The 22,566-nt window shown below is 39.1% G+C and overlaps 1 protein-coding gene across 3 annotated transcripts in view; it reads right to left on the reverse strand.

Annotated features, from left to right (window-relative positions):
• Positions 1-12,852, reverse strand: part of FAM81B (family with sequence similarity 81 member B) — a 54,914-nt gene extending 42,062 nt beyond the window's left edge. Inside the window, exons 1-3 of one of the 3 annotated variants that reach the window (XM_019428815.2) lie at positions 12,721-12,852; positions 11,954-12,051; positions 8,276-8,340 (exon numbers count right to left, since the gene is read on the reverse strand). In XM_019428815.2, the coding sequence (XP_019284360.2) occupies positions 8,276-8,340; positions 11,954-12,051; positions 12,721-12,730 (173 nt within the window). In that variant the 5' untranslated portion in view covers positions 12,731-12,852. The remainder of the gene's footprint in view (positions 1-8,275; positions 8,341-11,953; positions 12,052-12,720) is intronic. The other 2 variants (XM_019428816.2, XM_019428817.2) reach the window with 2 other exon arrangements.
• Positions 12,853-22,566: the final 9,714 nt, after the last annotated feature.

Consider the following 22,566-nt stretch of genomic DNA (forward strand, 5'->3'; position numbering starts at 1 on the left):
TTGGCCTCAATGATGTTGCTATTTGGCACATGGAAGGAACCCAGTAAGGAGGGCAGCACCTAGTGTTATGCAAATGTATTTTCCTGCAACAATAGGGACATTAAGTGACTTATGATATATATGATATATATCATATATATATATTGATTATATATTGATATATTGATATATATTGATATATATTGATATATATATCAATAGATATGTATATCGATTGATATATATATCAATATATATATTGATATATATTGATGAGTATATATCATATATATGATATATAAACTATATATATGATATATAGTTTCCTTTAGTTTGTAAAATTTATTTTTAGAAGTTATTTTATATTTAAGTGGAAAGCATTCCTTTTTGTGCCTAAGGTTTACTATAAATTAGGAGTTTTATTATTTTTTATTAATAAAAAATGCTTAATGAAGCATTAAAGATGAAGCTTAATGATGCTTAATGAAGCACAAAATAATGCTGTTTAGTTCTATTTACACAATTCCTGAAAGATAAACACAGAGCTTATATATTTTTCCATTTCCATTACTATAACTAAAGAGAATATCATGGGGGTGCCTGGGTGAATCAGTCGGTTAAGTGTCCAACTCTTGATTTTGGCTCAGGTCATGATCTCTCAGTTTGTGAGTTTGAGCCCTGCATTGGGTTCCACGGTGTGGAGCCTGCTTGGGATTCTTTGTCTCTCTTTCTCTCTCTCTCTCTGCCCCTCTCCCATGTGCATGTGTGTGTGTGTGTGTGTGTGTGTGTGCGCTCTCTCTCTCAAAAATAACTTAAAAAAAGAGAATGTTATTTTGCAATTGACCTTTGTAAATCAACAACTGGAAAGACACACGTATGAACGGTCTCAGTCTTCTAAGAGAGTTTCCTGATACCATTTTTCAAAGACCATCCAAATGGTTAAAAACTGAGTAACAAGATGTGGTCACTCTAATTTTCAGTAAATTAAAAAAAAAAAAGAAAGCACTGTTTTATTAGTGTATTGTATCAGTGGGACTTACATCTAAATTTAACTGTGAAAGGAAAGAAATGACTGAATATTCCAGACTAGTCCAGATGGAGTTACTAAGCACAGGAGAAAGAATTCCCAGGGGGCCTTTTCAGAGAGATATTTGGGCTTTACATAAATCATTGATTATGTAGCTGACAACTGAATCTGAACAGATTTTCCACAAACTCTGAGTTCTGTTTCTCTGTGATTCGGTATGACTTGTACCAGCTGTGCTGTTGCTGGCAGAGGCATCTGTACCTAGAGCCTCTCACTTCTCTGCCTGTTCTGTTCTTGTGAATCGAGCACTAAATTTACTTAGGAGATTCTGATAACTATTTTGTCAGCCTGTGATACTCAAGATGCAGAAACTTGAAAATTTGAGTTCTTTTCTAGAACAATGAAGAGTATAACTGAAAAAAATTTTCATTTTTGGGAGATCTTCTATGCCTAGTTCCATTCTCAGTGCATACAGTCCTGCAACACACACAATACACACACACGTGAAGTGAAATTTTAGAGAACATTTTGATGCCTCACAAAAATAACCTGTAAGTTTATGGAACAATGAAATTGAAAAAAATATTTTCTGTAGTTTCTCTGTTGCTTATTTCTAACCACCCTGGCGAATGGATTTTGGCAGCTAGACAAGCCTCCATTTCTGGGTTTTACACAAGACTGAATGCTTTAGGATTGAGATGGAGGCAACTCCAGGTTCATGGGTACAGGTGGGGAAGAAGCAGACCAAAGCCAGTAGGTTTGTGCCAGCATGAGGTCTGCCTAAAGGAGCCTGGATGAGAGGACTCTAAATAAGGACATGGCCAAGAGACACTGGAGAAGGAGACTGGTTGTAGATAATTTCTAGCAAAATAGTTATATGCTATATGAGGCAAACACTTTGTTAGTAAAATTTTCATTAAAATTACAGAATTAATGATGCACCTGTTGTGATTGGCTTCCTTGTGGGAGGCATTCAGTTGGCAAGTGTTCCAGAGTCTCTGTGTGAATGAGGGCATGATGAGTTATACTTATAGGCAAAGTGTATGTAAACTGCTCTAGCAAGTAGTTTTGATGATATTTGGAGTTCTTACAGCATTTTGTAGTTATTTTGTGACACTTTTCCATATTGCCTTGCTATTTTGGGGATGTACGTGTTATTTATGTCAGTCTCCCGGGTAAAGAATACTGTATTTGGAGTCAGAAGACCAGGGTTCAAGGGCTGTCTCTGCCACTTATTATCTTTAACCTTTCTTAGGTTATCCAGAGGAGAGATCTTTGTGTCCTGTGGAGATCATGACTCCTGCCCTACCAATTGACTGAAGGATATCAATTTACTTAATGTACTTGAAGTGCTTTGCAACGTCTATAAGTGTCATATACAAATGTTCTTACCATAATTATTAGTAATTATTAGATGGAATTATGGGCTGAATTGTATCCCCACAAGGAGATATGTTGAAGACCTAATTCTTAGTACCTCAAAATGTGATCTTATTTGGAAGTAAGGTCATTGCAGATGTAATTAGTTAAGATGAGGTCATAGAGGGGAGGGTGGGGCATAATCCAATATGACTGATGCCCTTATAAGAAAATGGCTATGTAAAAATGGAGACATATGGAGAATACCATGTGAAATGGTGGTAGAAATTGAAGTGATGTATCTAGAAGTCAAGGAACACCAGCAATCACCAGCTGTCACCAGAAGCTAAGAGAGAGGAATGAAAAAGATTCTTCCTCAGAGTCCTCAGAAAAAAACCAACCCTGATGACACCTTGGTTTTAGACTTCTAACCTCTAGAAATGTGAGGCAATAAATATCTGTTGTTTTAACCTTCCCAGTTTATGATACTGTGTTATGGAAGCCCTAGGAAACTAATACAGATGGTAAGTTATTTAAGGGGAGTTCCTAGCCATGGAGAAATGTAAGGAATTTATTATTACACAGTCTTATTTTTATATAATGCTCATAGTGTACATGTCATTTAAACAATTTTTTTAAGTTTATTTATTTATTTTTGAGAGAGAGATAGGACAAGTTGGGGAGGGGCAGAGAGGAGAGACACAATCCCAAGCAGTTTCCGCACCATCAGCACAGAGCCCGATGGGGGGCTTGCTCTCACGAACTGTGAGATCATGACCTGAGCTGAGATCAAGAGTTGGATGCTTAACAGACTGTGCCACTCAGGTGCCCCTGACGTGTCATTTTTATATACATCATTTCATTTCATCCCCACAACTACCCCCATGGCATAGGTAAAATTTTTCTCAATTCAGATGGAAACGGAGACTTGGAGATTGTCAGTCACTCAGCTGGGAAATATTTTAATTTGCTTCTTTGACTCTTTGCTACATCACAGCAGCTTTGCTTAGACTACTTAGTAGCTCTTCCTGTTATATTGTGTTACCTCAGAATACATTATGTAATTACCAGTTACCTTTCCTCTGCTTGGCTCACATCTCACTGTGGAATCCTAAGGATCCTCACTGAAGCCCAGAGGCTGGAGGGGCTCCCTCTCTGCTCTAGAGAACTGAGTCTGGCTCAACCTGACCTCATTGCATTTCTCAGACTTGAGCAGAAGCTCATAGGTGTGGCGAGAATCCAGGGGGCCTCCTGGGGTGGGAGGGACGGAACTTCATCTGGGCAGGCCCTGCCTTGAGCAATATGTGGGTGTTGTGGGTTGTGCCCAATTCCTGTAGCTGTGTCCACCCACAGCCAGAGTCTTGCCCATCACAGGTTGTGGGGCAGGCAGTGAGTAGATGCTAGAGAGGAATAAGAGACTGCACTGTGGCTGATGGCAGCACCTCCCAGGCACAGCTAGGATGCTGTGACTCCAGGTTGGCCACTCCTCCCAGAGGGGCCCTAGTGGAGGAAGATCAGAAATCTATGGTTGAATCACGTCTTCTATGGTCCAGGGATGGGCTGGAGGTGAAACGTCTGTGTGTGTGTGTGTGTGTGTGTGTGTGTGTGTGCGTGTGTGTGTGTCTTGAGAGGATAGCTGGCAGGGAATGTGGATAGAGGGGTGGTTAAGAAAACAGGCTTTGGAATAACTTAGACATAGATTTCTGGATTAGAATCTTGGTTCTGTCATAGTATTATGTGCACTTGGACAAATATTTGACTCCTTTGAACCCCAGGGTCTTCATATTTAAAATAGTGACACTATGCCGCTGTTAGGGTTATTGAGAGGATTAAATGAGAAGATTAGCATGGACTAAGAACTGGACTCTTTAACAACAAATATGGTCAGTGAGACCAGGGAGTTGTGCAGGGTGCAAGAGGGTTTGCCAGATCATAAAAAACCTTGCTAATGAACCCAGAGTGCCCCATGTATCCCTTCCTTCCCAAGCTGCCCAGACTGTTTTGAGCTTTCTCACCTGGGAGCTGGTTGCCCTCAATGATGGATATGATGTTGCAAAACAAAACCAGAAAGTCCTCAAACCTAACATGACCTATCCCATAGAAAGCTCAACCAACAGTGTTTTGTCTTCCTTTCTTTTGTACTGTAATGTGAAATATCTATCATCATCTTGTACCAAGAAAAGAAATGCATCACAATACAATAAAATGGTAGTAAGAGAAAACCTTGAAATAAATACTTGAATAAACCTTGAAAATAAATACTCCACAGGCCCTGAATGCCATATCCTACTCACAAGGAGAAATCATCAATCATGTATGCTTTTGCCTATTTCACTTAGAGTTTTATGTATCCCAATTTTAAATACCATTCTTTGGTTGTCAGCCAGACCCCTCATCTTCCCAAACTGTACTCCTGAGAGAATTTCTGAGATATGTACTGGACAACTCCTCCATAACAAACAACTTCATTTCCCTGGCCCAGGGGGCATGGTGGTTCAAGTTTATACTTCCCTCTTTTTTTTATTCCAGCCATCTTTGCCCCCTTGCCTTTTCAGCCACACCTCGGGAAGGTTCCTGCCTTGGAAACGTTACTCTTCCCACACATGTCCACATGGCCAACTCCCTCATCTCCTAGTTTTTGCTCACATCTGATGTCTCAGTGAGGCCTGCCCTGACAGGCTATCTAACAATGTGAGTCCCTTCCTCCTGCTAGAATGGAATCCCCGTGAGGGCAGGGATCTTTGTTTTGTTTGCTAATGACTATCTAAGTGCCTAACATAATGCCCAGCACATAATAAATGCTCAGTAAGTATTTGTTAAGTGAATAAAAGGAAATAACCAGTTTTAGAAGACCAAAGAATTTGAGGGATGGAAGAGACCTTAGAAATTATTGATTCAGTGTTAAGAATTTTTTTCCAGCAGTCAGTTGAAGAAAAATAAAAAGAGATTTATAGGCAGAATTTGTTTTTTATTCAAAATTAAATCCCAAGGGGTAATAATCCATGTTCTTAAATCTTAGCCATTTGCCTTATTACATAAAAGAATGCTTATGAGAAATTATGGCCAGAGTTGAGAAAGTAGCACATAGAGGCAGCTTTCTGAGCTGCATCCTGGAAGTGAAATCTGGATTTGATTTTGAACACAGACAGCCCTTGGGACTCAGGCTGCTCATCATCACTTAAAACTCCATCCCATTTTAGAGAAGAGGCAGAGATTGCCCACAAAGAAAAGGCATTTCCTTTTTCTCAAGGTCCCATAGCTAATTAATGAGAGGCAGATCCAAGAGCGGACCTGAGGCGCCTGGCCTCAATGCGGTGATCCTTCCACCAGCAGGGACAAAAAGAAGAAAAAGAAAAAAAAGGCTTTGGTGCTTTCCTGTTCAATGAAGCTTAAATGAGCATTGGCCACACTGCCACTGTGAATCCACGAACACATTGTGGAAATCAGAATTATTTACTGCCTTTAATATAATGTCACCGTACTTGTCCTATAAATGATTGCAAGCATTCCGCCTCCCCCTGTTCCATGGATTATTAATATGACCTAATATTTAACAAGTACTATAATGTGTGGGTGTTGTTCCAACTGCTTGAGGCTGGGAAGAGCCTTGTCAGTGCTTGGTCTGCCAGGTCTTTTAATGTGCATGTCTCTAGACAAACCTTTTTCTTAGGGTATGTATTACCCATTTTATTGCTCATTCTCACTTTTTTGGGGCTGTTATTATTGGTTTTTTTGTTTTTTTTTTTTCCAGTATTTCCTGTAAATATTCCCATATAGATTTGTAAGGCAGAACCTCTGAGAATATGTAATATAGATTCTGGTAGCTTAAGTTCATAATGACTTTTGCTTCTGTTATTACCCTCTCTGCATATCAATAAGTCTGTTGTCACTCAATGAATACTATGACTTGAAGGATGAAGCTATTTTTTAAATTGTTTTTTATGTTTATGTTTTTGGAGTCAGCATGTCAGTTCGAAGTACCTTCACTGATTATTAACATGCCTGTGTGCCACCTTGCTTTTCCAGTTAATCAGCTACCCAGGAGTCTACTGCATGAAGCAGAGTCTTAAAGATTCAGCTGTTCCACTAGACTCTCCATTCAGTCCGTCCACTATGGTTCTGCAGGAATCAATATTCAATACTCCGTGATAGGCTACTACTGTAGGGGGGGGGAGATCAGAAAGCATAATATCCTATAGTCCCTGCGTTTCGGGAGCTTGCAGCCTGCTCTGGGAGATTAGAGGGGAAAGATCAAAACAAAACAAAAAAAACCCAACCATCTTAGGTGGTACCTAGGAGTTATAGATATATGGCTTAGACCACAAGAGAGGGGTTTTGGAGGAGATCAAGGGAGAAATGAATGTTGGCACCAGATAATCTTCATTATACTTTTGCTTTGAATTACATAATATTTCTCCCCTTTTGTCTTAATTTTAGTTTCTCTGGAATCCAAGAAAGGGCAAAAATTTCCTTGAATTTCTTTGTAGGTTTGTCATTGTCTTCCAGAAATTTGTTCTGTCATCTCCTGGTATATAGGTCACCAGCCTGGGCTAAAGAAATCCACGTGGGTTCATACTGGAATTTGACAGATCAGAAGAATGATTTCTATTTTCTATTTGTCATGTGTAGATTCAAGTAAGAATAAGTCTCCCATTCCTCCTTGGATGGCAAGTGTAGCTAATATGTCCCTGTAAAATAATTATTTTTATGCACACCACAATCATTGTCCTTAGCTCAGAAAAAATGTCACCTGTCCAAATACTGTATTTTTAAACATTAAAAAATCCTTTTCCCTTGTTTGGTTTCATTTTCCCTTGATTATGACCTTATTGTCACCTAAACAAGTACAAGTTATGGGCAGCATGAAAAGAGGGGCTGAAATATTGTGGTTGAACTCTGTGTGGTGTGTTCATTCGATTGGCAAAGGATCAGGAAAATCCTTCATGTGAACAGACTGTGATAAAAAATCAGTGAATTTAAAATGTTTGTCATCTTCAAAAATTGTTTATCATCTTCATTGTTAAAGGTAATTTAAAAAAATGAAAATTCAGTATTTAGACTTTTCTCATGTTGTTTGATCATTTCTTTTGTTTGATAATTTTTCTTGTTTGTCATAATGTATATTTTATGACCAGAATTTTTTAAAAACTATAGTGGGTCCTAAGAGCTTCTAATCAAACCTCTTCATTTGGCAAATGAAAGAACTAAAGCCAAGACACATGATGGGCCTGATTGAGGTCATACAGACAATTAGTGCAAGTCCCGAGACTAAATCCCAAGTGTCCTAAAAGCATTAATTGTTGCATCAGACCAAATCTCCTGACATACAAAATAGAAAACAATTCAAACAAATATGCATTGCCTCTGTGATCCCACCTTTACAAACTAGAGTTCTAGGATCTTTTGGACATTGCACTTTCATTAATAATATGTCCTATTTCCAAGTCCCCAGAGTAGACCCTCTTCTGCAGTCCTTCCCTGGATGAGCTCCAGGTGTGGCACTGGACAGCAGAAACAAAATTTTCTGATGATTAATTTAACATACTTACAAATTCTCTGAGTTTTAATCATGAAATTGTTAATAGATTTATTGATTTACTTTGAAAGTCATAGGTACCTATATCAATCTTTTCATGTCACTCGTGTGGCATTATTCATAATCTATAGGAACCTATGGAAGTTATTTAAAGAGGAGGCTTTAAATAAATTAATAAAATAAAACTGGCTTGTTTTCTGAATCAGAAAGGAATAGCATAGAGAGGTTCATCTTCTGACATGATTTAATGTGTCTCTTCTGAAAGCAGAGAACTAGTTTAGATGAACTCAAACATCTCATTCAGGCACTTGAATCTCTAGCTGAATCACTAAATATAGTAAGTAGTTAAAACACGTTGTAATTTACCAACTTACCTGTCAACATATTCAACTAGATCCGTAGAATTCTTAGCTGACATTGTGGCTGGAGATAATCTTACCTAAAATAAAGGTCACGGGTTTAAAATGTATCATCATCTACTTTATACGGAAGTCTTATCCATATTATTTTTATATAAATATTTTAGTTTTAAACAAAATATATACCATAGACTATCAGCCCAGTTAAACTTGCACATGTCCCATCTGTGTTTCTGGAGACTAAAACCAAAGTCAAGTTCTGGAAAGATACTAGAGAGCTGCATTTCATAGATTGGTATCACAGTCAGAAAAAACTTTTTAGACAAGTCAAACCATGGATTATTCTTAGAAAATTTTTAAAGTGAAATATCCAGTGATTATTGGCTGAGTTACTAAAGAAGTTCTCACGGAGTAAATTATTCCATCATACCAATTTCTGCGGGGAATCAGCTAATTTTCAAAAACAAACTCCAAAACTAGAAATCTGGTCTATCCAGATAACTTTGTTTTCTAGGAAACCTGGATGTCAGATTATTATAGTCAACGAGAAATAAAAGTAGAGCACAGTTATGTACATTACTTACTAGTATTAAATAGAGCTGACTGTATGAACACTTACCTAATTCAATAACATGGTGCTACTAGAAAGAAAGTTCCACTGCATCAAAGTTCATAATATTGCAGCATTTCTGGGAGGAGAGAGTTCACCAAATGCACTCATTGTTTGGCATATGCTAAAACTGTTTTAAACTCTAATGTTCTTTATTTTTAAGATTAAAAACAGGACACAGATTTATGTTCATTTTAATAGCCCGTCACTGAACTGGATTCAATAGGGAGAGTATGAGTAGTATTCCACCTCTGCTTAAAACTTAAACAAAATATTTTCCTGGGATATTTTGTCTTGGTTTATATTATTGTATACTGTAATGGTGAGCAGAGTAAAATTTAAGACCTACATACAGGAATCATTCGTTTTGCAAATGCCTAAGGAATTACCACGTCTTACTTCTTGATGTAGGGCCTAAGAGACTTAATTGGAAAGCTCTCCCCTCCAATAAAACTTAAAAAAAAAAAAAAAAGAAAAAGAAAAAAGAAAAAAGAAAAAGAAAGAAATGTATTATCAAGGAAGCTAATAAAGAATCCTGACGATAGGCTCTCCTGACCCTGCTGACTTGCTATTGGTCAACCAGCACAGGCTCGAGGATGCTCAGAATGGAGCCAGTGATCGCCATGATAGTGCTGTAGGCCCTGCCTCCCCTTTGCTGAATGGAGTCTGCAATGGGTCTGATGGCCTGAAGCTGAGTCTTCCCCTAGAGGATGTATATACACTGATCCACAGGGCACTCAGGTATCCATGTTATGGAAACCATCCTAACTCCTTAGAGAACATGACTGGCCTTCTGCCCTGGTTTGTGTTTTGACTCCAGTTTTGAGCTGGAACAGCGCTGGGTCCTGGGCTCCCGACCTGTGCCAGCTCTTCCTTTCTCACCTTGCCATGGCTGTCCTGGCCTGTGTGAGGGAGTCTGTGGTATTTCCTCAGCAACTGGCTGGTCCTGGGCCTTACATGTTTGGCACCTGGTAGTTCTTTCATTCCCTTTTGTGGGATGAAAGAGTCTGTGACTATTGTGTCCAAGGACACTAAATTACTGGTCTATTGTTTCCTTCCCCCTTCTCAAGTGAAACAATTGGATATATATCTTTTACTTTTATATTATTAATTTTTAAGTCTTATTTTGAAAACTGTAAATAGCACCTCTTAAAAACACAACTCACATACTTTTATTTTTTTTTTAATTTTTTTTTTAACGTTTATTTATTTTTGAGACAGAGAGAGACAGAGCATGAACGGGGGAGGAGCAGAGAGAGAGGGAGACACAGAATCGGAAGCAGGCTTCAGGTTCTGGGCCATCAGCCCAGAGCCCGATGTGGGGCTCAAACTCACAGACTGTGAGATTGTGACCTGAGCCGAAGTCAGACGCTTAACCGACTGAGCCACTCAGGCGCCCCTCAACTCACATACTTTTAAAGTAATAAATGTTAAACCTGATAATGGAGAAGAATTTGGGAAAATATAGAAAAGTAAAAGTTACAGAAAAAAGAAATCTTATTGTAATTGTACTACTTACATAGAGCACATTGTGACATATCTGTTTCCTCTTTCTTCTCTGCAATTTTTGATGTATCTAAGGTAATATGTAAATTTCTATATCTTTGGTAATTGAATATAAGAGTCAGCTCTGTTTCATCCCTATTTCTACAAGCAAGAATGTAATTATATTAACAATTCTCAGGAACAACATGGGATTTTTTATGTGTGTCAGTTTTCATCGGCTTTATAAGAATACCTTAAAATGCTATGATCCTTTATGGCTTAATGGCCTATAAAATGGCCTATAAAATACTTTCACTTTCACATAGGGGTGCCTGGGTGGTTCAGTGGGTTGAGCATCCGACTTCGGCTCAGGTCATGATCTCACGGTTTGTGGGTTCAGGCCCCACGTCAGGCTCTGTGCCGACAGCTCAGGGCCTGGAGCCTGCTTCGGATCCTGTGTCTCCCTCTCTCTCTGCTACTCCCCTGCTCATACTCTGTCTCTCTCTCAAAAATAAATAAAGATTAAAAAATTAAAAAAAAAACCCTTTCACATATATGATGTCCTATAAGGTGGGAATCGTAGTTACTAAGATCCTACTTCATCACAGAAAAATTTAAGATGATTATTGTTTTTTTAAGTTTATTTATTTTGAGAGAGAGAGAGAGAGAGACAGTGTGAGAGAGTGTGAGTGGGGGAGGGGCAGGGAGAGAAGGAAGGAGAGACTGATAATCTCAAGCAGGCTCCACAAGGAGCCCCACATAGGTCTCAAACTCACGAACCCATGAGATCATGACCTGAGCCCAAACCAAGAGTCGGACCCTTGAACAACTGAACTGCCCAGGCACCCCTAAGATGATTATTTTTATAGGTGAGGAATCTGAGGATTAGAGAAGTAGTGGACTTGCTCAGGATCCTATAGATGATGATAATAATTATATATAGCTATTGATGGAGTCCCTTTTACTTGCTAAGCCCTTTTTCTTAGGGCTCATTCAAATCTCACATCTTTGTATGTTAGGCCTAATTAGCCCATTTTGTAGAAGAGGAAACAGAGAAGTTAAGTAACTGCTAAAAGTCACACAGCCTGGGTATGGTACAGCCATCAGATACCAAAGATCAATGTTTGATATTGATATTGTGCTAGCTTTCCAGTGCTCTTTCTATCACAAGAGGCTTCATCCACTGATGAGGGCTAAAACTACTGCTTCTTTGAATGTTCTTTTTCATTAATGACAAGTACCAATAAAAGAAACCTATTTAGCTCTTCTCTTTTTCATGTTAGAGATAAAGTCTGTATCTCGAATTTATCATAGTTTCCTTTGAATCTTTATAAAAAATAATTGTCAAATTTTGTTAATACCTAGCCCTGCCTATTAAAAGTCAGTCCAATGAATGTATCCACAAATTGAGGCCCCTTTTCTTTTCAGCTTGTGCTGTCATCAGTCACTTTGTAAAAGCAGAACAAATAAGAAATGTAGGTAGAGTGAAAAGAAAAACAACACTTCTAGGACCCCTTAGAACTCTCTGAATAACGCTAAGCTTTAAAGAAGCTGAACAAAATATTCTATTTTTACTATGAATGTCTAAAAGTACTTGCTTTCTTTTCTTGGTCACTGACTGAGCCAGGAAGGTGGCCATCAGGTTCATTCCGCTGTTCCTCTGCAGTCGGAGAGGCATTTATGTTTACATCTGTATCTAGGCAACCAGAATGCTGCATTAGATCAGGAACGAAGGCAAGTGAACTTTTGCAGTGGTAGTTAATCTTCTCTTTAAAACTAAGGGCAGTTTCTGTACCTATGGCAAAAGTTCAGGGAGGCTTCTTTTTTTTTTTTTAATGTTTATTTATTTTTGAGACACAAAGAGACAGAGCTCTAGCCAGGGAGGGGCAGAGAGAGAGGGGGAGACACAGAATTTGAAATAGGCTTAGGCTCTGAGCTGTCAGCACACAGCCTGACACAGGGCTCAAACCCACTAACGGTGAGATCATGACCTGAACTGAAGTCGGCAGCTTAACCAACTGAGCCACCCAGGTGCCCCAAGGGATGCTTCTAATTGGTTTTACACCCTCCTCTTCTGTCCTCCCCTACATCATTTCTTCACCAGGCCCCCATCACACCCATAGTCAGCTACAAAAATTTATCATCCCAGGTACTCCCATTAGACATTTAGGAAATTTTGTTGAGACACACTCATTTAGATCAAACTGTTATGAAATAATGGGAAAAGATTTCTCACACTATTGTGCCCAAGCCACCCAAGGATCTTCTTTGGGATTTATTACCTTGCTTATATGTAATAAGAAATATAAGTAAGGTAGTAAAGAATGAGAATTTAGAGACCTTGGGTAATCCGTGGGTTAAATACCTGCACTCATGATGCTTGATTTCCTGGCTTTATTTTTTGCTGATTTGATTTTTTTTTTAAAGGGAGCAGAACTTTTTGTTTTGTCTTTCAGAAAGCCAGAGCACTAAAGAAACTGGATTACAATCTGACTAATGTCTTTATGTTTCCAGGGCATCTTCCCGGTGTGGCTCAGTAGCATTGTGACTGCAGGAAGGATCTGTGATGTCAATGGGGTTGACCCCACACTTTAAGTCAAGCCCCCAGGGATTCAGAGCTTCAAGGGTTTTCATTGTCATAAAGTGCTCATTGTCATAAAATTACTAGGTCCTTCACCTCTTGGTCTCATTGGATGGAAAGTGGTTATTTTTAGGCTGACATTCACACCTTCCCCTGATTTCACCTTCCCATTTGATGGAAGACCAGTTTCCATCAAATTAGATAGACAAAGAGAATGAACTGCTGCCATACTCCCCAGTCTTCCTCCAAGTGTGCTCATTCAGGAAGCTAACTCTTGTAGGCCACTAGGGGGAGTCTCACAAAAAAATGCAGCAATAATGACGGGAGTGGTAGATCCTGGCTTTAAACAAATTAAAATCTTGAGTTTTTTTGTTGTTTGCTTTTTGTTTTTTTGTTTTTGTTTTTTTAATAAATAAAATCTTGAACTTTGGCTCTGTAGAGAAAGTCTTGCTTGGTTACTTGGTCAACAAGATGTTGATTGTTTCAGCTCTGAAATATTCTCCTGAGTTCTAAAATTGGAATTTGTACATTTTGGTAATACTACTTGGCCCTCATATACAGAAATTATATTATTGGTTGAGTTACTTTTCAAATTATGGTGCCAGATTTGCCTTGCTCTGAGGACACACATAATGTTCAGGATGCCAAATGACAAACTTAGATCCCACAGATAAATACTGCCTATGATTTTTTGCTTCAGGGGTATGTCTTCTAGTGCTTAGCCCTTAACACTTAGAAATACAGTATTTCGTGGTTTGTAAGCTGTCCAAACAGCTCATTACACCATCCTAATCATCATTTTATCAAGCACCAAGGGAAATGGCACACCATGAGTGAGAGTCAATGGCTATGGATACCAAGAGAGTGGGTTAGAACCCTGACTCCTCAACCAACTGGCTACTTGGGCAAAATGACTTCACTTTTTCAAGACTCAGTTTTCTCATCTGTGAAGTGAGCTAATAATATTGATCTCATAAGGTGGTTGAGGATTAAACGCAATGATACACTTAAAGTACTCAGCTGAGTGCCAGACTGGGAATTCACTAAAAGGTAGCTATTATTAGTGATTATCTCTCAAGGTGGCAATTATCCAAGAAATAGATACAGGCTCTGTGTGAGAAAGGAAAACTGGATTTGACCTTGCTAAGAAACTTTTTGTGGTTCTCTCCCTCTTTAAATTCAGCTTTTAGTCGATAGCACTTGACTAGGAAAATGGACTCCAATGAAATAAGAATCTAATTTGTTTGTTCTCTAAATGGTTGCTTGGTTATTAACATAGCAGTGCAATAGGATATTTGTACCACTGGATTCCCACCTGACCAATGTGTATGTAAAATCCTTCCTAGAAGGCAGTAATCTTCTAAGATCTATTCTAATCCAGGCCTACCGAGAGTAGAGCCCAAAAGCACAAAAACCAATAACATTCAGTTTAGATCTTAAAACTTAAAAATGACATTATATTCTGATATAACTCTAAATATAGGCATAAAGAAATAATTGTGATGTGGTGGGCAGTTAAAGGGGTTGGTGAGTGTTGAGGGTCAGTGGAGACAACCACTGTGTGCTATGCACGACACAACCCTAGGGGCATCTTTCACGCGATAAAACTAGATTTCCTACTTTTTACAAGTTTTCACACGTAAAGAAAATGTTTTCTTCTCAGGGCACCTGGGTGGCTCAGTTAAGTGTCCGATTTTGGCTGAGGTCATGGTCTCGCGGTTTGTGAGTTCAAGGCCCGCGTTCGGTTCTGTGCTGACAGCTCAGAGCCTGGAGCCTGCTTCAGATTCTGTGTCTCCCTCTCTCTCTGCCCCTCCCCCATTCACGCTTTGTCTCCTTCTCAAAAATAAACATTAAAAAAATTTAAAGAAAATATCTTATTCTAACAAGCTCAGTATATCAGGACAATTTTCTAGTAATCTCTGTTGTGTTGAACATTTCACAGTTTAGAAGATGTTCCTCAGGTGCCATCTCTTGAATCCTCTGAGGAAGGCAGTGCAGACACGAATATCCCAGTTTTACAGATTAAAATGCAAGGAAGTTCAGAGAGATTGACTCACATATGTGGATGGTGAAACCCTGACTGACCAGACCCCAGGGCGGCTAACCCTTAGCCTTGTGTACAGCCCCCCTGCGATGATCATACTGGATTCTGCTAAGCTGTAAGTGTTGGGACTTCCATTGTAAAGGATGCTCAATGCAAAGGGAGTCCTTAATGCTCCCTCACAATTATATTGGATTTCCTCTCCACAGGACTCTCCTACTCTTCTAGATGACTCTCTTACCTTCCCTCTGCACTCAAACTGCCATCGGCTGCTGCCATCCTCACTCTCAGCTCATGACCTTTCCTTTATATGTAATCAAGAAAACAGAAGTTATCGGAACAGAATTTTGATGAGCCCACATGCTACATCTACAGACCCACGTGCATCTCTGTCCAAAAATTTTGCCCTCGCTCCTCTTCCAGCAAATGAGCCATCTGTGTTCCTTGTTCAGGCCTATCCCCCAGTTGTTCCTAGGTCCTACTCCCTCTCAACTATTCAAGGACCGGCTTCCCAATTTGCTAGATCATTTCCATCAGGATACAAACACATTTTCCCCCCTTCTATCCACCTTAAAACAAACAAACAAACAACCTTCTTTCAATCCTATATATCAACTACCACTCCCCCTACCTTTTGTGGACAGGAAAACTCCCTGAAAGTGTTTTTATTTTTCTCATTCTAATTTCTCTCTTTGATGTGGTCTAAACTGTGTGTCCCCTACTTCTTCCATCCCCTTCATATGTTGATGCCCTAACCTCAAATGTGACCCTATGTGGAGATAAGGACTTTAAGGTTAAATGAAGTCATAAGGGTGAGGTCCTAACCTGATAGGATTGATGGCCTTATAGGAATAGAAAGGAATCTCAACCTCTCTGTCTCTGTCTTTGCAGGCGTGCACACACACACACACAGAAACACACACACACACAGGAAGGTGAGAACCCAATGAGAAGGTAGCTGTCTGAAAGCTAGGTAGAGAGGGTCCTCACCAGGAACTGAATCTGTTAACACCTTGATCTCAGACTTCCCAGCTTCCAGAACTATGAGAAATTAATTTCTGTCATTTATGCCACAGAGATTATGATATTTTTCTATAGCAGCCTAAGCAGATTAAGACCCTCTCGTATCACCAGAATCAGGCTTTCTGTCCCAGGTGACTTCCACTAAAACTGCCCTTGTCAGGGTCCCCTGTGACTTCTCTGTTGTCTATCCAGTGGTCAGCTGTCAGTCTTCCTGTCATTTGCCCCATCAGCAGCATTTAACAGAGTTGAGGGCTGTGTGTTCCTTACTTGGCTCCCCGGGCAACGTGTCTCTCATCGCCCTGCTATTCCTTCCCATGGGTTTCTCATTCATCTCCCTGACCTCTGAACAGGTGATCAATGATTTCAGTTTTCTCAGAGGCTTCCTGAAGGTCCCATGTTCTGGGAATCCTCAGCCTTGGGAAAACCAGAATAGCTGGTCACCCTTCCTGTGAGTGTTGTGCCCCAGAGTTCAGTCCTTGCACTCCCACACTCACCACCTTAATGAGCTCAGCCAGTCTCATGGCTGTAAGCTGGTGATCCCTCAAATCTCTTCCCTCTCCCAAAGTTGCTCCCTGTATAGCCGTCCCTATTGCAGTAAAATGGCACCAGGCTTTTTCTAGTTGCTCAGGCCTCAAACCTTGGAATTCTCCTTTACTTCTCTTTTTCTTTCATCCCCTATATTTGTTGCACCTTAAAAATATATGCCTCCTCTGCTGCCACACTGGTCCAAGTTATCATTGTTTCTCCTTTGGACTATGCCGATGGCTTTCTAAAACCAATCTCCCTTCTGTCAATCAAACTTGCCACCTGTTAATTATTCTCAACGAAGTAGCCAGTGATGTTTTCAAAGTTAAGACCAATCATGGAATTCATCTGCTCAGAGTCCTTCAATAGTTTTCCATCTCATAACGGATGAAACCTGTGTTTAGATCTTGTGTCTACGTGAATTTTCCTGCACTGTAGCAGTGCTAGGGGAGCTTTCTCCCCTGGAGACAACTGCCTCAGCTCCTAATTACCATCGGCACCTCCCCCAAGGCCACACCACATCCTACTAGGAAGTCTCTCCTCAGGTGCCACCCGTGAATTTGCTATCATTCCTACCTTGTCGTTTTTATCCATCTGCTCCTCCTCCTTCCACTTGCCGGCAAGGCGCCATTCTTCCTTCTTCGGTTTCTCGTTGCCCCTTCTGTCTCCCCCACCTCTGAACAAACAGCTTCTCCCCAGACACCTAATTGTAGCCAAGCTCTGTGGTGAATTCCCACCTTGCTTAACTATGTTTCCTGCCTACAATTCCCTCTGCCCTTTGTCTGACTTTGGCTGATATCAGCCAAATGAGTTGACTAGTCAAATTAAGGAGTGCTCGACATTCAAATGTAGGAAGTTTGAGGATTACAATGACATAAAATGGCAAAGGAAAATATATACTCAGGAGAAGGGGACTCATCTTTGTATCAGTCTAGCACACATATTCATACGTATAAATAGAGTTTCAAACTAACAAAGAAGCAAAACACAACACCTAAGAATACTGACAAAATCCCACGTGGCTCATAATGCAGAACCAAGGTAGGTCAACTAATACTTCAAAGGCAATGACAAGTGAGGGCACCTGGGCGGCTCAGTTGGTTAAGATTCTGACTTTTGATTTCGGCTCACATCATGATCTCACAGTTTGTGGGATCAAGCCCTGTGCTGGGCTCTGTGCTGAGCATGGAGCCTGCTTAAGATTCTCTCTCTCTACCTCTGCTCCACCCCTGTTCTCTCTCTTGCACTCTCTCCCTGTAAACTAAAACAATAAAATAAAAGCATGAAAAGTTCTAAATAAAAAAGGCTATGACAATGTGAGTGAAGATTTATCGTGTTGCTGCCAGATATGGGAGCCATAAATTTTGGTGGAAGCAATAAAGGCTTGTGCTCATTGTTAAAGAATCTTTATGATACTGGCAGCAGGAATGTTTATTCTTGCTGCTCTAATCCCATGGCTTATTTTCCCTTTTTTTCTGCAAAAAACTCTTTTGCTGTGGCAAATTTTCTTGCTCTGCCAGGGAAGCCCCGAGTGAGGCTTGTGGATGCAGCATTCTGCTCTAGAAAACTCACCTTGACGTCCCTGATGGTGCCAGCTCATCAGGAACAGGCTGTGGTGGGCCGCCCTCCCATGTGTGGCTCTAATGATCTCAAAGAGCTGATTTTTGTTGTTTAGTAAGACCAGTGTTCCCAACCATCCAGCCTAACATGAGCACCAGTGCTTCAAGGTGAACAGAAATATCTGTTTGAAAAGCATATTAATAGAGTCTAATCCCAAAATCGATGAATGTATTTTTGGTTCTAGACATCCACACATTTAGCCAAATGGCTCTAGGACAGAATTTAATATTGCATGTGTTTGTCTCATCAACAGAAAGGGTAACGAAACCCATAAGAGAGTAGTTTTCCTGTGTTCTGGGAATACTTCTTTGCTCCGTCATTAAAGTATATAAGGTGAGTTCTGTACAAAACTCACCCCTGAGCGACCTCTGGGGCCCCTTCCTTCAGTATGGGTCACATTAAAAGCATCTCCTTGTGGTTGTGATGCCTAACCTTGTAAGAGTTTGGGCATCTTCCCTTTACTGTTAGAATGACTTATCTTGAAAAAATTATAGTAAACATAATTCTATCCAGTGCATTTTTTCTTATGAATTTGTGACCAGTTTTTCATAGGTATCTAAACAACTAGATCAAACTGGAAGGGGATAGGGAAAAGGTCAAACATTCACTGAATGCTGGGGCGTCTGGGTGGCTCAGTAGGTTAAGCTTCCAGTTTAGCTCAGGTCATGATCTCATGGTTCATGAGTTTGAGTGCTGCTGTGGGCTCTGTGCCGACACCCACAGCCTGGAACTTGCTTCATGGATTTGGTATCTCCCTTTCTCTCTGCCTCTCCCCTGCTCATACTTTTTCTCTCTCAAAAATAAATGAAACATTAAGAAAATTTTTAAAAAATTCACTGAATGCTTACTACATGCAAGGCACTGTGTGTGCATTTATAAATATAGTTCAGTTAATTCTCAACCAAATGAGTATTATATCCCATTTTACAAGTGCAAATTGAGGAACTTTCTCAAAGTCATATAGCAGTTTCTGGTGAGAGTCTATGCTTTTTCCACATTGCCAATCTACTTATCTTTGAAGTCTCTCTATATCTTCTTCCTTTTCTGCCTCCTTTTTGGCATTACTTCTGCCCCTTGCTGGATACCTTGTATTTTAGACACTGAAGTTTTCTGCTGAATCCATTCAATCATTCATTGACTCGCTGATTCTGTAAGTCAGTCATAGAAACATTCAAACATTGATTGGGTACCTCTAAGTACTTTTCTGGACACTGGGCATGCAGCAGTGAGCAAAACAAGAAAAAAATTCTGCCCTTGCTGACTTTTTAAAAGGGAGGGTATAGTAAGTACACAAGCATTCAAGATGAAGTGTGATGAGTACAATTATCAAGAATTGCAAAAGTGAAGGCATGCTGACAGTTCAAAGGAAGGACACGCAGCAGCCTGCGGGGAAGGAGGGAACAGAAGACTTCTCAGAAGTGACATCTCAGGAGAGTCTTGTGGCCCTGTAGGAGTTGCCTCTATTGAATGGATGAAGTATGTTTCTGCTTGGCGAATGCCCATTCCCATGGCCAGGAGGGCAGAGTGTTGTGAACTGGGAGGGTTGGTAATCAGAGAGGAGGCTGTGTAGGTGAGTAGAAGCCAGATTCTGAGGGATCTTGGATCTGTGTGGGCATTTGAGGAGTTTGGAATGTACCCTGTAGACGGAGAGCTGAGTGGTCACATAGTATTTACTTGAGGACTTTGGATGTGTTTAAATATAAGAACTCAGCCTGAAAAATTAATCATTTTTTCTATTCAAACAAAATAGACCAAAAATAAACCTTAAAAATTTATTTTGTAAGAATTGGAGTGTCTCTAATTATTTTTTTGTTTTAAACAGTCTATTCAATCTATTCTTTAATATACACATATATACTTTTACATAAATGTGATAGAACATGGAAATGCAATAAAAGATTAATAGTCTGAATATGTAAAAATATACATTAAGGTATACAACAAGGAACACTTATAATCATCCCTTATGAAATAATCATTGAAAACAATCTTGTATACATTTTGATGTGTTTCTTTCTGGACATTTTTCTGTGAACACATACATATAATTATACGTGTATATGTACATAATTAGGTATATAATTGGCATATATGTATAATTTTATATTCTAGTTTTTTCATTGTCTTAATTATATGTATATTTTGACATGTTGTATGTTTTTACATTTTTTTTGAAAAAAGGATTTTAAGGATGTATAAGTATATTCTATGGCTACCATAATTTTCTTCTAACTGCTTTTTTAGTTTTGACATTTAGATTGTGGCCAACTTTTTTTAATGGAAGTAGTACTGCAATAATACTGTAAACAAAACCATTTTATGCATCTCTGATTGTTCCCTAGGAAAATAATGGAATATTTGTGAGGATCTTGATACACACTGCCAAATTGCCCTAAAAAGAGACTATTATGCTTTGTAAAGCAAACTGGAAATATGTCACAAGAGATGTAAAGTTTTTACACCCAAATGCAGAGACTGCCCATCTTAAAATATATTCTAGGGAAATATTCCAAAATACAGAAGAAGACTCACATATAAATACATTAGCCATAGTGATAACAAAATATTGGAACCAGCTGAATTGTCCAGCTCTGGGGATGCAAGAGTATTACTTTTGTCGGATTTAATTATGACAACCACAAAAAAGTTTATTAACAATTATTTATGATTTGTAAAACATATACATTACAATAGTTAAGTGGAAAACTGAGATGCAAAATGTTATATATGGTTGATTTCCACGATGTTAAGAAATATTGTAGACTAAATTTTATCAAAGCTTTTTGGGAGGAAGAATTATGGATAATTTTTTTTCTAGTTTACCATATTTTTATTTTGTTTTTAAATTTATTTATTTAAACTTTTTTTTTTTTTTAGTTTATTTATTTATTTTGAGAGAGTGAGAATCCCAAGCAGGTTCTGCACTGTCAGCGTGGAGCCCAACGCGGGGCTTGAACTCACAGTGAGATTATGACCTGAGCTGAAATCAGGAGTCGGATGTTCAACTGACTGAGTCACCCAGGCATAGCTTTAAACTTATTTATTTAAATTCAAGTTACTTAACAGAGAGTGTATAGTATTGGTTTCAGGAGTAGAACTTAGTAATTCATCACTTGCATATAACACCCAGGGCTCATCCCAAGTGTCCTCCTTAATACCAATCACCCATTAGGCCATTCCCGCCCCCCCCCCCCCAACCTCCCCTCCAGCAACCCTCAGCTTATTGTCTGTATTTAAGAGTCCCTTATGCATTGCCTCCCTCTCTGTTTTTATCTTATGTTTCCTTTCTTTCCCCCCAACTTTCATCTGTTTTGTTTCCTTGCCATATTTTTATTAGTGAATTGTTTTTATATTTTAAAAAGTAAGGTAAATCTTTTGTTGTGCAATTGTGGGTTTTTTTCCTCCTAGATTTCCTTACCAGTGTCAGTTTTTGGATAAAATTTCAGCTATAATTTCATTTTCTAATGGCATGAACCAATCTTAAGGTTTGCTTAAGAAGTCACACTAGAAATCACTGGAGCTTCCTAGCTGCAGACTGCTTTGAAGAGAGCAGGCTGAAAGTGGCTCTCCTTCCGAAATGCTTCCACAGACTGCACTTGACAGAGATGGATATGGGGTTTACAGTCAAGAATTCTCGTTGGGTTCCCGACTTGCCCAGTTTTCTGCATCTCTTAGAAAGTAGCAACAACAAAAGTTCTTGTCTGATCTATTATTGATTTGTGGAGAAGCAGGCAGGGAAGCACTTTCGGAGCAGAATGTTCAGCTGCAGGCTGAGAAAGCACTTTTCACTCCAAATCTCAGACTCTATTTCCATCAGTCAATAATCTCTTCTAGATTGTAGTTTGTTTTTATTTTTTAAGATGGACGAGAAAGTTATTTGATGTGACATAAAACTGGACATGTTTTGAAGGGAGTTCACTAGGAGACTTTTAAAATTTTGCAAGAATTGAGGTCTCTGTAATTTTTTTTTTTGTATTTTAAATTCAACTTCCACATATGTACATACATATGTATAATTTTACATAAGTACATGAATGATATGTATTTTACGTGGTCTTTTTTCTTTCCATTTTTGCTTCCTCCCTCTTCCAGTCTTCTCGCCAATGTGAGCTACCTACCACGTAGCCTTAGTACTACCTTTTTAACTTCAGGATATATCAAGTAAGCTAAAACATTCCTTTCCCACTCAGATTTTTGGGTGAATGTTACACTTCAAATGTTAGCCATGTTTGAAAGTACTATGGCAATGTCTTCTCATTAGTAGTTAGTTCATGCTAAAACTATGCTGAGGGAAGTGTTATCTGATTTCATGTTAAGGATTTAAGATCTAAATGTTTTTTTCTGGCAAGTGAACAGATTCTTCTTTATGCTACTCCAATTTTAAAAATGTTCAAATAAATGTTCTATGGCTTATAAAATAA

Source organism: Panthera pardus, unplaced genomic scaffold, assembly GCF_024362965.1.
Source record: "Panthera pardus isolate Hobbes unplaced genomic scaffold, ASM2436296v1 HiC_scaffold_2, whole genome shotgun sequence".
In the NCBI taxonomy this organism is placed as follows: domain Eukaryota; kingdom Metazoa; phylum Chordata; class Mammalia; order Carnivora; family Felidae; genus Panthera; species Panthera pardus.